The sequence below is a fragment of the Mugil cephalus genome, chromosome 15 (genome assembly GCF_022458985.1).
Source record: "Mugil cephalus isolate CIBA_MC_2020 chromosome 15, CIBA_Mcephalus_1.1, whole genome shotgun sequence".
Taxonomy (NCBI): domain Eukaryota; kingdom Metazoa; phylum Chordata; class Actinopteri; order Mugiliformes; family Mugilidae; genus Mugil; species Mugil cephalus.
The window spans coordinates 3,983,742-4,001,989 of NC_061784.1; the positions used below are offsets into that span (position 1 = coordinate 3,983,742).

General features: G+C 41.3%; 1 protein-coding gene across 12 annotated transcripts in view; it reads right to left on the reverse strand.

Moving 5' to 3' along the window:
- The window catches only part of msi2b (musashi RNA-binding protein 2b), a 235,939-nt gene that overhangs the window by 145,332 nt on the left and 72,359 nt on the right, over nucleotides 1–18,248 (reverse strand). For all 12 annotated transcript variants that reach the window (XM_047606668.1, XM_047606665.1, XM_047606664.1 and 9 more), the window contains exon 6: nucleotides 16,471–16,563. In XM_047606668.1, the coding sequence (XP_047462624.1) occupies nucleotides 16,471–16,563 (93 nt within the window). The remainder of the gene's footprint in view (nucleotides 1–16,470; nucleotides 16,564–18,248) is intronic.

The window sequence follows — 18,248 nt, forward strand, 5'->3', positions numbered from 1 at the left end:
TCACTAAGATTTTTCCCGGGAACCTTGGATGCTTTTCCAGTGACAGTGCCTTGGCCCCATCCGAACCTTGCAGAAGCAAATGTGTCAGCCATGCAAAATGGAGAACAGATGTGGTATATGGACAGAGTAATATAGTCTTATGCTGCCTCCGCTGCACCTGATGATATGGAGCCAATAGGGGCATTTGTCAAATGCAATCAGGTGTGATGGAGGGAAGAGATAGAAGGGGAGGAGGGAGAGGGGGCTGAACAGCTTGAGCCCTGTCAAAGTCTCTTCAGAGCATCAGCTGTGGGGAGACAAAGACCAAAACATGCAGCCACCCCTACATGAAGAGAGCTCTGCTCTGAAAGGAGAGCATCAATTACAACAAACCCTAATCACACAGGGATTCAACACACCACTCACGTAGTCCTAGGAGGATATTTCAACTGTGGATCATTTACAGCGCACGCTGAAAAGATTTTTTTTTTTTTTTAAAAAATCTAAAAAATGAAAGAAAAAAAATGATTGCCCTTCAAATGAGATAAATTTCTAAAATGCCACAAGGTCAGATTTTAATCAAAGGTAAGAGACACTCAGTTCTTCATTTCTGTGTGAGCTATGAAGCTATCTCCTTTCTGCTGCTCTTTTCTAAGCCTATAAAAAGGTCCACAAGGTCAGAAGAAAGGCCAGTCCAGTCCCCTGAGTAGGGCACTTGAATGGAAAGTCTGAATCTGATTTACAGTTTGGCCACATGTGCAAGCTGCCAATGCCTGGGCAGCCAGCCAGGCAGAGCGGGAGAGGACAGGAGCGTGTCAGTGAGGCTGCATGTAGTAACGAACGCCGACATATCACAACATTCAGATTATTTTTTTTTTCTGGCAGAATCATATTAACAGCACATAGGATATTTATGAATAACAGGAATTGCTATGAATGAACAGATTGTTGGAGATCAGATCCAAAGCAAACAAGTTTGGATAAGAGGCTTTGTCTGACTCGGATAACCAAATAGGCTGCTGATGCTTGATCCACATCAGTGACGTGTGTTACACTTCTAAAACTCCATTTATCTCCTTTATGCAAATGGAAAATCGCATCTTTTTTTTAAGTGTTTTATCTTCAAACCAGATGGCAATGGGGCAATTTAGTTAAATGATTCCTAATTAAAAAAGCAACACAATTGATGGAAAATCTGCAATAAAACAAATGTCCTTTTTCCACATTAAACCAATATGCAGACGTATTTGTGATCTATGCGCCACTTTACTAATTCCTAATTTGTTGCACCATAAGATGCCCCTCACTTTGTAAAACACACAAACTCATCACACTTTTCTTTTGTACAATTTATTGGTGAAACGACCAAAGAAAATAAGCAAAGATAAAAGATTTCAGAGACAAAAACTAAAACATACTCACACAAACTGTCTATGTTTGTCTGTCTATGTTCCAATACATATAAGTACAAAATGTATCAGTTAAGTACCAGTTTAGGTGGGAAGTTCCACTCTGCATGACAGGCAGTTTAGACCTCTATGTTAAATTGACGCAGAAGATATAGCAACAGTGCAGACCCTAGTGCCATAACTGACAAACACCTCCCCAGAAATGTAACACGCGTATTGGTCCACTTGGTAGTAGCATATTTACGCTTTAGTATTTCCGGCTGCAATTTTCCGAATATATTGTTTTGGATCTATAAATATGGAACACATTGAGGAAAGGTAAACTGAGAAGGTACAGAAATACAAACATTTCCGTACCGCATGGCTCATCTTTGTCAAAATTTAGGCAAAAGTTGAAAGTGAAAACAAAAATGAACCAGACTGGCAAAAAAAGGCACAGTGTTAACTAGCATTTTGGGTGGTGCTGTTACAGAGTGAAAAGAAAAGGAAAGAAATATTCTTTATTTTTTTGCAAAGACTCACTGAAATCACTAAACCTGAACCAGCACACAGTCGCACCTTGGTTAGCTGCACTAAGACAAGCATGGCGCACTGCCACATGCAGACTACACACACTGGGGGCAACTATTCACCTTGAAAAAACACAAAGCTACGAGCTTCGAATGGGCAGTCTATGGCTGTAAAGACACTGGATAAAAGCTTATCCAGTCCAGTACATCACCATACTCAGAAACAACGGCCATAAAATTCCAGAGCATTCACTCTGTGCAGCTGGTGGCTAACTTTTATTTCTGGAAATAAAAGAACAAAAACGCTGCATTCCTTTTGAAGCAAGACAGTTCAGTGTCTGTTTTGTGCTTTTCAGCTGAAACAGACACACTTCCACGTGCCTATTAAGACGGACAATGGTTTCCAGTGTGTCAGTTCTATTCACACATCAACCCCGCATTAAACCAGGTTTGAGCCAAAGTAGACACAGCACAAGCAGATGGTAAAATGTCGATTACTTCCTGAGTCTGCTTTGTCGAGAATTAACATGCTGGATTGAAAATACTCTAATCGCTGTGCCAACTTAAAGGACCACAACTTCCATTTATCTGTCTGCTCTGCTCAGAATGTCAAAAATTAGACTAAATTTCACTTCCTTGTATGATTACAAAAACATTATGTTTTACTATATGGTGACAAATGCCGACATTTAATTTAGAAAGAGCTTTAATGACAGAGCAAATGAGCAGCTCCAGTTTTACATTTGTCATTGAAAGTAACTTTTTTTATTTCTTTTTTTTCTCCACACACTCATACCCTCTTATTCAACACAGTGAGTTGGCAGCTGGAGGACTTGCTGGCAGATGATTTAATGCAATCAACTCGTCACTTGAGCATGATACCGCCTGTCCATTTTATGTTCACCTCGTATCACATTCACATGAAATTCTAATCAAATCAAATTCAAAGCTGTTTCAAATGTAATTCCGTCTTTTTCCCCTTCTGACGCTGTGCCGGCAACGATCACCCACCCACTAACGCTAAGATATAGTTTGCTTGCTCAGGTTTAAACGTTTGCTTCTGAGCTAAACAAATTATGCACATTTTGTAAGGGCAGCTGATTTTCTTTTGTGCAGCAGAAGACTAAAAAAAAAAAAGGGAACTGAAATGGCCACTGACAAGCTTACCAAAACGTTGGTTGACACTAATTTGGTCAAGCCAATTCAGTGAATTTAATGAAATACAATTTCTCCAGGGACAACATTCATACCAGTTGGTCTGAGTGTCAATGAGAGGGAGCATTAACATATTCCTGTGTACCATGAGCACATCCAGTACAGCCGACTTCGACTTAAACCCTGGAAGGGAGAAAATAAGCCTTGATTCACCTCAGGTGTGTCATGTATATTATAAATATACGCATTATTCCTGCAGAATTTGACACCTTCTTCTGCCTTCGTAATTTTACTTTAGCGGGTAACTCATCTTTAAAAAGGGATGACTGCTCCTTGGTGGCTTTTACAATGTCTGTTCAGCTGGAAGAGACTGATGCTGGGCTGGCAGTGAGCTTATCAAAAACAAGTTGAGGCAACCCTCCAGGAGGCGAGACGGAGAGAAGGATAAAATCTATGCTTCTGCTCAACTAACCATCAAACCTAATTACCTGTGGATAGGACTTATGGGCCACATGTTGGGTTCAAAGTTTCCTGATCAGGAAGTGGCTTGGAAGGGAGCTTTGGTGCATGTTTTTGTGTCTGCGTGTTAGAGTCTGGTCAATGTGTCCGTGACCAAAAGATTAAGCTGAAAGACAAGACTTGGTGCCAGATCTTGGCTCTATGCCATTAGTTCAATCAAGCAGACTTATTTAGCTTTTAGACAATTCGACCAGAACCTTGAGATACCACTTCAGAAAATAGGCTTAAGATTATTCATAGCATGGCAGCCAAGATAGGGATCTGCCACTCTCCGGCTATCGTGAGCGCGTCTGCTCGCACGCGACATTATTCATTTCTTAGGAGTAGGTGCACCGTTTAGAAACAACACAAACACAAAAAGGTATAGAAAACACAGCGGATTAAACATGGGGGTCAGTAGAGCCGAGGAAAATGGATGACACACATTTGTGCAGCGCTAACAACATTTATGAAAACACTCTGACTTATAAATTAGCCCAAGTGTAAAAAACAACTACAAGATGCGTGGCCATTATCCCAACCCTAACCTCACCCCATAACCCAAAGTAAGTGCTTTTTACCACCCAGGGAAATGTCTCAAATAATTACCGATCACCTCAATACGCCACTGACAAGAGCTGCTGACATTATATTAGATTTACCTTTGCACTTATCATTCCGCAGGATTTTATACTCTACTTATCAGCTTGCATTTTCAGAAAGATAAATGTACATTACATGTATACCGCTGCACATTTATGAAACAGAAGATGCAAAACAAGGTAGGTGCACTTAATTAATTGAACATTTATATCCCATCTTTATCTCCATCATTATTTTTCTCTTCCCCCCCCCCGTCTCTCAGTGCTTCTCACAGAAACACATGCGGAGGTTATTTACAGGGAGATGGTTTAACGGCAACACCATCTACCACTGATTAAAACTGATCTGCTGAAACAAGGTGTGACAGAAATAAAAAAAAATCCACTAGTCTGATGATTTCTTATTTTCATCAACACAACTTGTCAGGATTTGGAGATTGAAAAAAAAAAAGGCTATCATCATTTCACGGTGATGTTGATTGCTAGACAGTATGTTTCACCCTATTGTGATGCTCGGTACAGATACAAATACCTAAAAACTAGTGCCCAAAAATAGCAGTAGTTGATATTTTGGAGGTGAACTCTTATCCACATTCTGAAGAAGACTGATGCAGGGAGATTTGTGACACTGCTGGACAGAGTCAGGCAGGCTGTTTACTCCTGTTTATAGTCTTTGTGTTAATCTGATCTAATCTGTTGTCTGTAGCCGTATATTGAAGGGATAGACATCAATCTATCTAACCGTCCACTAGAAAGCAAATGAGCATGTTTCCCACACTGCTTAACAATTCCTTCAATTAGACTTTATTTAGCTAAAATGTCTCTGACAAGTGACTGTCAAATCTTTGTCCATTTTCTCTGCACCAGGTAGATGTTTGAAAGCGATCGTGTGAGCGCCTGTCTGTCACAGTTGGCTCCAGTAAGAATGAGCTTTTGTTCATATCAGAGGGGGACACATGCTCCCTTCAGTCACCACAAAAAGGCTTTAGAAATAAACAGCGAGCGAGCTATTGCTACTTTACCCATTTAAGACAGCCTGGTAATTGTATAAACAGTTGATTAAAATGAACAAAAATCCAGCCAGTGCGTTTATTGAAAAAAAAAAAAAGAAAAACCCTTGTTATTTTGCATTTTGGTACAAAAAATGAAATAATAAATACACTGAAAATACAAACATGTATCAGGTTTCTTTCTCTTGAAAATTTACTCACAAAAGGCCTATATATCGGGCCGATATTTCTGTTATTCTGATATGTCCACTGTGCGGCTCCAGACAGTGCAGACCGTGCAGCCCATACATTGCCCCTCCCCCACTAGTAGAGTGAGTGCAGCTTGTGCTCTAGCTCTTTTATGTCGTATACATAAGAGAGTTAATTATTCTTTGAGTTCAGTAAATCTTTTTTTTTTTAGTTAAATTGAGATTTTTTATATTTTTTATCATTGTGTCATTTTATGTAAATGGTAGGAGAAAATGGCTCCAGAAAAATCGGCAGCATGTGTCAGCCATTGGCCAAAGCTGTATTAGTACCAGTGTCGGCCATAAAAAAATCAATATTGGTCCATCGCTAGTCCTCATCACCAGGTCAGTGAAGTTTATGAAACGACCCAAAATAAAACCTGTACTTCTGCTTGATCAAAATTCTAAACCAGAAGATAAATATCTAATTTTAATAATTACGCAGTGAACATTAAAGATTTTGACCCTGGTCTAAGACATTTCAACTAAAACTCCACTGAATTAGAAGCAACATAAATGAAGCACAACAACGTTATGATCATTTTTAATCATAATAGTGTTCTGGGAAACATCCTCAAAATCAAAATTCCAACTGTAAAAGGACAAGATACACCATTAATTCATTAAATCCTAAAACCTTAGATTAGATTTTTCCAAATATATGCTATTTCCTGCATCTTCTCATTAGAAATCTTGCTGCAATATCGCATGACTGGTTTTGCACAGAAAAAAAAAGAAAGAGACAGTGTGTGAGGGTTTGGATCTAAAAAGTATGACAACAGAGAAGAGCTGCACAAAAGCAAAGCCATATTTCAGTAAAAGATGCTGACGTGACCTCTTTCCTGTTCGGCAAAAAATCTCCAGGCCTTAACAATTCATAATAATAATAATAATAATAAAAAAATAAAAAACAGCTACAAACCAAAGACAGAAGTTTGAACTCCATCTTTTAAAGTGAATTGTATAAATCTTCCCATCTCTTTGTTTGTTTGTTGTTGTCCAGTGTCAAATGAGTACTTTGATTAGCTCTGTTGACTAAACACATGCAAATAAGAGGGTAAGTGGACTCGTTTTACTGATTATTTCTAATCAGTGATGTCAGGCACATAATCAGTGGTCAATTTACATGTAGGTAAATGCTCCCTCCAAAGGTAGTAAACAGTGTGCATGCAGTTTCCTTTCTGTAACATACAGTAGATGAGGACTGAGTCATTTTGAGGTATGTGGGTCGCCACTACAAATGAAGAGATTAATCAACACCCACTTTATGTATACTCTTATGCACTGGCCCCAGCACCAACAGAGCCCCAGATAAGCAGTTACAATAACACAACACACGCACTATAATGTACAGAGGTTTTAGAATGTTACATTTTAAGCAGTAACACCAGACGTACAGTTCTAGGACTTTCTGTGAAGTTTTTCTGTGAGATGAATCTTTAATGGCCCACTGACTTTCCTCTGGCACTGACAGACGACTGACAGATCTGGGTTTAATATCTTGACAACCAAGGAATGATTTGCCACAAAAATTAGTTCAATAAAATTGTACGTGAACAAAGAGGAATTTGAGCAGAATTTTGGACAGATCAGATTAAACTTGGTTGCGCAACACAGCGGGCTTCAGGGATGGGAACCAGTTCTGTGTGTAGATGAAGGGCTCATTCTAATCTAAGGAAAAGCATAATGATAGTTACAGGTGATGGGACATTAAATGATAATTATGAATCATAAATCATATATATATATATATATTAAGGGTTGTGCAGACTAGTCAACTTTTTGGTTTGTCGACTTCACTAGTGTGTCATTCCGCTTTCAGCATCGTGTCGACTACAGTACACGGTCAAGGCTCTAAAGAAATTCGACATTTTTTGGAAGTCGGCTACACTATCCTATCTTACATGTTGCGGAGTACTATTAAATGTTATTGATGGTGCTGAGTTGCAGCCTGTTTTTATACAGGCTTTATACAGGCTACTGCAGAGCAGAGTATATATCACAGTATATATCACATAGCTGTGAACTTGACTTTCATCACATAATAGTCGTCTTTAAAAAGTTTAAACTTGTGCAGCCCTTACTGTATATTGGCCCTTTAAGATAACGTTGTCTATCATAACAATTTAAAATGATCACTGTCAAATATTGTAAGTTTTGATTAGCATTGACTTAAAAGTACCACAGTTCCCGAGCCTCATTGAGCTCACAGTGCAGTACTCACGGTTGGTGTTTTAAGAAGACCGAAATACAGAAAAAAGCTCATTTTCCTACAAGATATAAAGACCAAACATATAGTTTTTTCTGAAAAACATATATGTAAAACAGATAAGACGCTAGAGCAGGTTAGAGAAACAAATCCAGAAACGCTGCATTCATCTTTTGCTGAAACTACATTTTGCATTGCAATTACCCTATTTTGTCTGGCCTACTTACTCCACTCCAGCTAAATATTACTGGATGTAATGAGTCTGTCACTACCAATGTTAGATTCTGCAGCCGTATCAAAATGAAATCAAAGAAGCAATTTCTAACCACTGTATTTAAGATAGTGGACAACTTTAGGCTGTAACTTTAGGCTAGATAAACATTTTAAACAAACAGACTGAGACATGCAAAGGCACACAGGAATGAGAAGTAAGTGTTTCAGATGAGTGAAACCCTCCAGACTTCACTAGCCCTTCAAACTACAGGACACTGTGTACGTTTCTGTGTAAGAACATTTACCCGGTGATTACAAGAAGGCATTGCGTAGGAGGCACTCATAGCATGAGCTGGAGCTGCCTGTGGACGTGGCCACACTATAGTAGGTGGCTGAAGAAGCACAGGCAAAGGGCCACTTTAAGACAACACTTACTGAATTCACATAGTCCTATATAAAAATATATATACTGTTAGTATTGTGGAATGTCAGTCAAAGCAAATACTTGCTGCAAATTGTGCTTTCATCATTTTCTTTTAATGTAACTGGTTCAATCAAAGTCCCAAAAGCTATGTTTTTAAGAGGATACAGTATTAGTCTAGAAATATTCAGCACTTTATCTTCGTTGAATATTTCTTTGTGCACATTAAACTGCCTTGGTAAATAAATGGATATACCATTTCCAGTATATACACTACCAGTCAAAAGTTTAGACACACCTTCTCACTGAATTGAATGAGAAGGTGTGTCTAAACTTTTGACAGGTAGTGTATGCAATAAACAATGCATTTTAACTAGGGACGCAATTTTTTAAACAACGTCCTCAACTAATAAATGTACACATTAACTATCCGTTAGTCATTAAAACTCATAAAAGTATGCTGATGAAGCCATTTCCAGCCAACTACAAAACTGGATAGGTTACATTGGGATAAAGTAAACACCTCCTTAAAATGAACACTTTCCATAAGCAACAAAGAGCAACGGTTCTTTTTAAATGGATACTCAAGTATCAAATTCAGCAAAAGAGTTGCCGTCTTCCCTACTATATAATGTTATTAATCTCTTCACAGTGGACCTGACTCCTTGTAGTTTTATATAAAATAATCCTCATGCCTGATCTACATGATGGATTGACTTGTTCACTGTAGTTAGTCCAGCTGCTGGAGACAGCTGCTCAGCTGGAACAGATGTCCACAAACACTGTCGCACCAACTTTATCAGTCCAGGAATGCTGTCAGTGTTTAATGCCACCGCATGTACTCGAAGCAGGAAGAACTCTAGAATGGGTACACTTTAGTTTTAAAATTGTTGATGGCACGCAATTGGAGTGCTGCTGCTCTTGAAAGTTAGCGTAGTTAGCTCCTATTAGCTAACTATACTATGATTTAGCAGTTAAGACCTTAACCCTAACCCTAACCCTAACCCTAAGCCAGAGAGTCATTTTCTTATTTGCACCACCTGGTGGAACAACCAGGGTTATAACATCATTTTAATCATTTAAGATATTAACTGCAATTAATCAAATAAACGCAAGCATTTTTCTGACATTGCCTTACTGTTTGGGTATTTGGGATGAATCCATCCAGGGGGCACCACAAGCCTTTTTTTTTTTCGAAAGCCTCCCTATCTACGAAACTCTGTGTGTTCCAGCTTGGACGTTCAGTGAGTCTTGTGCATCGTCATCATTCGCGGTGTACTGTATCAACGGCCTGTTCTCCAGGTGGTGCTGAGTCATGGTTCACGCTCACTGGTTTCCTTCAGTGGGGGTATTTGGGTCACTGACAACTCTGTGTTAAGAAAAATGTCAGATGAGGATAAAAAGGTGGTTTCGGGGGTTGAAAAGCAGGTTTGCATCCCGTTTAAAAGCCTTTTAGATGAGCAGTGAAATTAGACACTGTGATTTTGTTTCTCATTTGGCTGTGACATGCAGAGGCATTAGGTCTGTCTGTCTGAGAGCCACTTCAGCTTCTGCTCAAATATTCCTGCCTGCAAATCTATCTATCTTTCTATCCAGAACACACATGCAGCATAATCAAAACATACTTCATATCCATCTGGGAAATAAACTCTTCATGGAATCTCAGAAGTGTTCTCCCACATAAGATTCCCTAAAGACTCGGCTGCAGTTTGCAAAGCCGAGGTGTCCACCTCCACACCGGTCTGATTGTGAGACTGCTGCAAATTACTCATGACACTTCCTCTGATGACATTTTTAAAACTGCTTCCCTGTTGAATGGCATCTCTAGCCCCCCACCACCACCATCAACGCTCACATTAATCCCCCCCACTCACCTCTATCCATGTCACAATAGCACAGCAAAGATTGCTGCCTCCTGCCTTCACCTGATCGACCCCTTTGAGCAGGTGCTGGATCCGATCCAATCACAGTCAATCTTCTTTAAACATTTCATTCTTTAAGCAGAACAGGGGCTCAAAATTCCATCATTCAATGACCCGATCAGTCGCCGATAACACAATCAAGCCAATCCCAGCTTATCCCGAGGGAGCCATTTCAGGGGGGACAGCTGGGAGATGAGACTACAGACCAACAGAAAGGTGTCAATCTCCCCTGATCCACAGCTCTCTTTTTGAGCCGCCTATACCACGCTGCATCTTGTTGTTGAAGAAGACCGCCTGACATTGTGGTATCAGCAATAGTCAAAAATCAATTTAATCTTCCGCTAAAGGTCAGATCCTTTAAGTAAAAATTCAGTCATCTGCAGTAAAGACACTTGCAATAACACATTCTCATGTTCGCTCTTCCACACAAAGACGCACAAAGAAAAAAAAATGGTCTCCGACCCAAAATAAATCTCAATTCTTTAGCGGCCATTTAAAAGCTACTCTATTGGAAACGTTGCTGGGCCACTGGGCAAATAAAGGTCAAGGGGGATATGAAATAGTTTGTCTAACTGGCCCTTTCCCCTGTACGTCCCTGCAGCGCCGCAGCCATATCCACATTCATAGCCAATTCATTTATATTGCAGTGCCCTTCTCACTGCTAGTCTCAGTCACTAACTACAAGTGACTGCAATGAGATTGAAGCCTCTGGCTAAATCTCTACTGCAAGGCACATGCTCCATCATTGCTGCTCTGATCACTCCTTATAATCACTGGAACCAGACTATATCCTCAACTGATTGGGGGAGTCGCAGCAGAGAGGAAACAATCACAGAATGTCAGCAGATGATGGACACCGAGACGGTGGAGTAGTGGTGGTCACTGTGCGCTACCATGTAAATGGCATGCAAATGTGCACCTGCACCAGCCCAGGAAGTGGAATGAAGGACTGTGGCCTTTTGATTAGGTTCTTTTCCCTCATATAAAGTGTTTTTTTTTTTTTTTGCATTAATCATCCATGTTTGCTATTTCAGCCAATGTTGAACAAAGTGCAATTAAAGCGCACCTACACGGGTTCTATTTTTAAGCCCCGTGAACGAGGTGCTCAATTGTGTGAATGAGTCGTTCAATTGGCACGAGGTCAGGTTCTGCATTCGAACAAATAGCCAAGGATGATGAGATCAATGATTACTGGTGATTTTAAATGCACTCTTTAACAAACACTCCAAGACATTACAGTTAGTTATTAGTTCCCCCGGAATACCGTCAAAACCTTTGTGATGTTAAAGGCCCAGGGCAGGTATGCAAAATTAATTCAAACGGTCTTTACAGATGGTCACACAGAGTTATTTTTCTGCCATTTACAAAATCTAAGGGCACGCAAAATGTCAGCCGTGGTATTAGATTACCAGAGCCCCAGAACAAATTTCATGCACTAACCAAGGAATCTTTTCCTGATGCTTTTATAATTTCAATTCCTTCTCTCATCTGCTTCCTCTCAAGTATGAGAGAAGTATGCAGCTAGTTCCATAGCCAAAGGTGAAAACACTAAAGAATCAGCACACAGCTGAAGAGAGGACACACTCTGTGTTCGCATTCGATCAGCTCTCTCATCCTTCCAGCGTCCTCCAACAGATGTCATCAATCTTACAGCCACATCCCTCCACTAACTGTTTTTTCTTTGCTATAAGACCACTGTCTCATTTTATTACTCAGTAATGACCTCTACGTCTACCTTTAATCCTCTTGAGCCCAGTGGCAGTGAACTGGTTAAGCTCGTCCTCCTCCTCCTCCCATTGAGCTCCACCTCCAGGATCTGGCTCTAGACCAGTGGAGCATGAGAACCAGAACTGCCTGGACATAAAGGGACGATTGTGGCAGCCCAGTGACATGGAAGCAAGTAGCTCTGATGAAACTAAAAGTCAGCTCTGGGCCCGCACCGCGAAGCTCAGCCAATGGACAAGAGTGCAGAGACTGAGTCAGTGAGCTCTAGTTGTTTCAGCTGAGCCAAATAAGGGCCGTATGAGATGCAGTCAAAGCTGATTACAATAAACCAATGAGGATGCATTAGCCACCACTAATTATGCCTTTACCTGCAGGGAGAGCGCTTGTCATGCCTGGACACGGCTCTGCTTTTACGTCATGTCCAAATTTACATAGTGCCAACACGCCGACTGCCATCTTTGAGACACTGCATGATTCAGTGGAACGTTTGCTTTTTGACAGGTGAAAATAAGAAAGGCAGAATACAAAATGTTAATAATACATGCAAGCCTTTACTTTATATGAAAACTGCACCGTTTAAGTCTTCATACTGAACTTCTTTGTACCTTAGACTTGTAACACTTGCAAGACACTGAATTCCTGAAAGCACATCTGCTGTTCTTTAGCTGCCTGTGACCTTTTGACCCAGGGGCAAGCACAGTCTCCAAGTGACTCCAATTATATAAATCGTTATGCCCAATAATATAAAACCTTTTCAGTGCTGCTTGTTATGCAAAGCGTAGAACCGTACGTGTGAATGCAATACTAAGTTCTAATCTACTCTCAGATCTTAGCTATGAGTTGCTTATCGCTGCTTCTTTGCTCTTTAAGGTACATGCATGTTGTTGACCAGGCGCGGTACGCTGTGCAGAGCGACCCACTGTCATTTCTGATGCTGTTTTCTCGTAACAACGCACATTTACTTGTCTTACTGGCAGAAGATGAGTCTATATGGCTTCTCTTAAGGCTCAGTATCGAGACAGCAATAAAAAGCGATGCTGGCCATGTGGTCTAAATCAGAGCGAGCCCTTTGGGATTGAGCGGCGGTGCTGCGCCCGCATTGTGGACTGGGGCTTCAATAAATTTCCTATTACCAAATTAACTCTCATGCTAAATAATGAGGGCAAGATTTCGTCTAACATCCAAAAAGACAGCATGCGATGGAACTGAAGGGTGTTAAAGTTTTGCTCAAATGGTGACAACACAACAGTGTTGCAACAAAAACACGCGGCTGGGGGTGCTTCTGCTTGTAATGCAAATGTAGACAAAGGTAAAAGCAGTCTTGGCAGTGGGAAATGCATTTCACATGCTTACAAATGACTGCATATTGAAAATGTAACAAAATTATCAGGAAACTGGCAACAAAATATCAACTAGAAAGAACTCATATAACAAAAATGTGACATCTAAAGACTAAACCTGTGCTTTTTTCAAAAAACATTTATAAGTGCAGAAAAGCACATAATGGCACAAAAAGCACACTGATTAATTTGACTTTATTGCAAGACAGAAATAGCTGCAGCCTCCAGTTAAGAGTCCTTGAATATAAAGGGAGGCCAGCCAGTACTGATAAGATTGTCTCATCTGGCTTGCAGGGCTAAAGTGCAGTGTGTTGGGAAGAAAAAAAAAATGGAAGGCAGGATGTGGCTACTATTAGGCAGGTAATGGGATCCATCTGAGATGCATTAGAATCAGTCAAACACAACCACACTTCAGTTCCGTTCAAATGACTGTCACAATCACTTCAAATGCACACCTTCAGCATGTACTGTAGGTGACAAAAAAAAAAAAAAAAAAAAAAAAAGTGGCTATGGAGCGGCTTCTCTGAAGTTGTGCCAGACTCGGGCATGTGCTCTTTCCTAATGGTGACGGCTGGGAGAGTGGCAGTGAGACTGATGTGCATGAGAGCTGTCAGCCTCTCCCCATAACAAATGCCACATCTCCTCCTGACAGAATGGAGACAGAAGGGAGGGAGCGAGGTGGGAGGGAGGGGAGGTGTGGAGGTTACAGGCAGAACCTGTGACCCAATTGTGGCCACACCAGCTGTTTCCCCTTCACTGCCTCCCAACCACCGCCATCTCTGTAGACCACATCCTGCTAATTGGCCTATGCTGCCTAGTACATACACACACACACACACACACACACACACACACACACACACACACACACACACACATGCACACATATCTATATACAGAACTTGCAAAGTAATATCAAGCTTGTTCCTGTTAAGGAAGAACATTTGCTAGTGCCTTAAGCTGTTGTTGTGTGATGATTGATAAGTGCTTCAAAACAGACTTCCCAGAAATATAAATGACTAGCTGCCCTGCCACCATGCAGACTAATGTCCCCCTTGACATGCACATAGGCTGACAGACAGAAAGACGGACTGATGACTAACTGACAGACTGACACACATACTGCCACCAAGATTCTATGAAGGGGAGACTGAATTAATTGGTTTCTCCTTCTGTGGATAAGTCTTCAGAGCGGTGTGTATGTGGCGATAATGGTAGGTTGCACTGACAGGCAGGTTATTTAATAAATCCTGGGATGTGTAAGGCAGAAAGAAAGGACACACACAAACCATAGGGAACCTGTATCCTGTCTGCCATAGCCCACAATATCTTCTCTGATTTGCTTTTTTGCTGAAGACACTCAGATATGCTCACACACACACACACACGCACGCACCCCTAATCATGCACCCACATAAATACACTTAATCGCTGACACACTCACGCATGGCAAGAGCAGTACTGCAAACACATCCAAGCATGCACAAGTAGGCTATAAAAGCACACACAGAAACATGCACAAGATCTTGCTCAATCAGACTGATTTGTTTGTTTCCTCCTAAGCATTTGAGGATTCCTCAAGGAGGGAAAAAACTTTGTATAATCAAGTCAATTATGTCATTCAATCAAGTTGAAAATCATTTCGAGCCCTTTCTCACATCCATTGATTGCAAAGTCGTGCTGTATATTTGCCTGCTGCCTTCTATTGTGCAAATAAGCCATCTTTATTTGGAACGGCAGACCAGGCCACAGTTAGGTCTTCAAGGCCACTTCCACAGAAACAGAGCAAAACAAAGTGCTTCACCTTGCTCACTTTCAGTCAAGAATGGAACACTGGGCTTCATAGGGGAGAGGCTTGCATATTTTCTCTGAGCGGAGTTTCTATTAATTTATAACAGCTCTTTTGTCTCCTTCAGGACACGGCGCATTATGTGCCCATGAAAAATCCATCCTCACTAAAATTGTTTAAACTCAAGGTCAAGTGCTGATGTTAGTGGGACTGCGTCAGCTGAAGGTGACCTTGACGGATGTGGAATATGACATGAGGGAAATGGATCTACGCTCAGCGTGGTGAAATTATCTGTGAAATGCTGCCACTGTATCAAACGCCGGCGGTGTGTGTGTGTGTGTGTGTGTGTGTGTGTGTGCGAGCGCGCGCGGGCTGCGAGCGTGCGTGCGCCTCGCTCAGCTGGGAGCGCTGGTCCTGAGAGCAGGCGCTGCAGCAGCACACAGGAACAAACAGCTAACCGCGAGCCTCGGCTCAACGAGCCGGCTGCGTCGCTCTCTCTGAACGCGCTGAAATGATGCTGTCGCAATATCGGAGGGACAACTTCGATAATCGCAGATAACAGTGACTAGAATCACTGCCGTCCAAGTCGAGATGTGGCATATGTGGAGACTACAAATAAGAATCTAATGGTGTCTTGAAATTAATGTGGAGGTTCTGGCATAATTAGCATGTGAGGTATCGAGTTATAGCTCAAAACGTGTTTTTAGAGCTTCAAAGTGACCCCGGCCTTTGACCTACGAACTCTGTGAAGTAATTACATCCGTCTTATTCTCGTGAGAAATCACAAGAGTAACACAGACACAAGGGCACTGTGACCTTGACCTATGACACTTGCAGACAAAATGATGAGCAGTTGATTCTCGGATTCAGGTGAACACTTGTGGCCAAACGTGAAAGAATATGATCAGTTCTTCCTTAAATTCAAATCAACGATTATGCCAAATGTAAAGAAATTCACCAGGAGCATAGTGATGGTCATGCAGTGAAAAACATGATGCCTTCAAGGCACCACAACATTCTTCAGTTTTTGTTTTCCTGCAGGGTGGGGTGGTGTACGGGGGGAGGGGGCAGGGAGGGGGGAGTTAGTCATTGCAGCCGGTTGTCACTGCTTGTTTGCTCTGTAAGCAAAAGGCATGTTGTTGACCGGGCATGGTGGGCTGTGTGAAGCTTCTGCCATATCTTCAGCTGTTTGCTTGTCACAATAGATATTTATTTGTCTTACTGTCAGGACAGGAGCCAAACTGGTGCTGCTGCCTTGTTTTAAGGCTCAGATTTAAGCCTGCTGTAAAGACTGAGATGTTGGCCATGTGGTGCAAATCCCAACGAGACTGCTGGATTGACTGGCGGCGCAGTGCACCGAGGCTTTGACACATTGCCAATTATCAAATTAGCTTCAGCGTTATCTCAGAATGTGCTCATTGTGACAACACTACGGAGGGGAACAGAAAAAAAGCAGCCTTACCTTCCCAAACTGTTCAAAATACTGCTTCACATCCTCCACTACTGTATTGGCTGACAAGCCACCCACAAATATTTTCTTTGTTCTTGTGACCATCTGGAAGGAAGAGGGTGAGAGGAGAAGATTAGCAACAGGACTTCAAATGCATTGCACAACACCTTTAATGAGACTCCAAACACACGGAGTGAGCAGCACCTGTGACAGAGCGCATAAAGGAATGGAGACACAGCGCTGCCAAAAAGGAATGCAAGGATTCGTGTAAAAAATTAATAAAAAATAAATAAAAATAAAAGGCTTTTGTATTATAGCGCTAGTACCAAGCAAGGTCACAAACGCTGGAGGTATTGACGGGGCAGAGAAGAAAAAAAAAATAAAAGAGCCTCAGCTGAGAAAAGTAGTTCTGTGAATTCCCTCACAATTGCATTTCAAATAGAGGCTCTAATCAGAACAGGCTGTCACAGAATTAAAGACCTCCATTTCATCCTTAAAAGTTTCTGTTTATCCATGCAAAACTTCAAAAAAAAAAAAACAACGGAAATAATTTATGGACTTTCAAAAAACAATTAATGAGTGCTAGAAGATGGAATCAGAGTGCATTAAAGCCTCATTTAGCTTCAAACAGCAAGAATATTAAGGATTATTACCCACAGCATCAGAAAGGGCACAAACATCTGCTGCAGAGTACACGCTAAATTTAGGAGGATAATTTCTCAGGGAAACACAGTCACAATTCAACACCACTGCGAGTGTCAAATCTGTGAGGGACCATTTCTTTTTGTCTTTTTTTTCTTCGCACTTAAGGGCGCACCAATTAAAAATTAACCAGTGAACTAATGAAATGGTTTGCATGGAGCGACCTTTTACAGCAGAAGCGACGCTACACGTAACTCAAACCTGTAAAACCACAGCGTTCGGTCTGAGACAAATTAAAAGGAGGAGCTGTAATATTTAGAGTATAATGCTGAGGGTGCACTTCATTTCTCTGTGGCGTCCACCGTGTTACAGCATTATCTATTATGGTTATTGCTTTGGCCTGATCTGACTCTGTATTGAGAGGCTGCTTGAACACCGTGGGGAGAAAGACTTTCACCTCAGCCTGTTTCAACTGACCTCTGGTAATAGACGTACAAAGGTGATCGCACTGCAAGCGATTATGCATGTTTGATGTAGAAAGAACGTTTCCTAGCTTCTAATCAACAGTTATCGTCTAATCCACTACTCTCCACTCTACCTACTGGGTAATGATACGGGAGCATCTACAGCTAAAGCTTGTACAATAATAATAATCTGATGAGCTAACATTTTCACAAAAATAACCTTTACTGTCTCCCATAAAGGACTAAATTTATACGACATATGGGAATTGACCGATATGATGTGGCGTCAGGATTCCAAACGCCCCGCTCTATAATCTTACTGACACACAAACAAAACAAAAAAGCGAAAAAGTCGCAACTCTGATCTCCCCCGGCTCGCCTGAAATCAAACAAAAAATAAATGATGGGGGCAGGATAAACATACTCCAGAGATGCCCAGCAAACAATCAGACGGCTGAAAGAGTCTACCTTGATCAAAATGCTGACCGAAACACTTTCCATCTATGAAAGAGGCTTAACACTGAGAATAAAGAAGCATCGTTCAGCTAGGGCTGAAGTAACCATCTGTCAAGTGCTTTCCAGGTGCACTCAGTCTCACAGGCACACAGCCTGCACATATGCACACATCCTCCCACACATGTGCCCTCTCCTGCACTTTGTTTTCTTTACAAATTTTGCTTATGT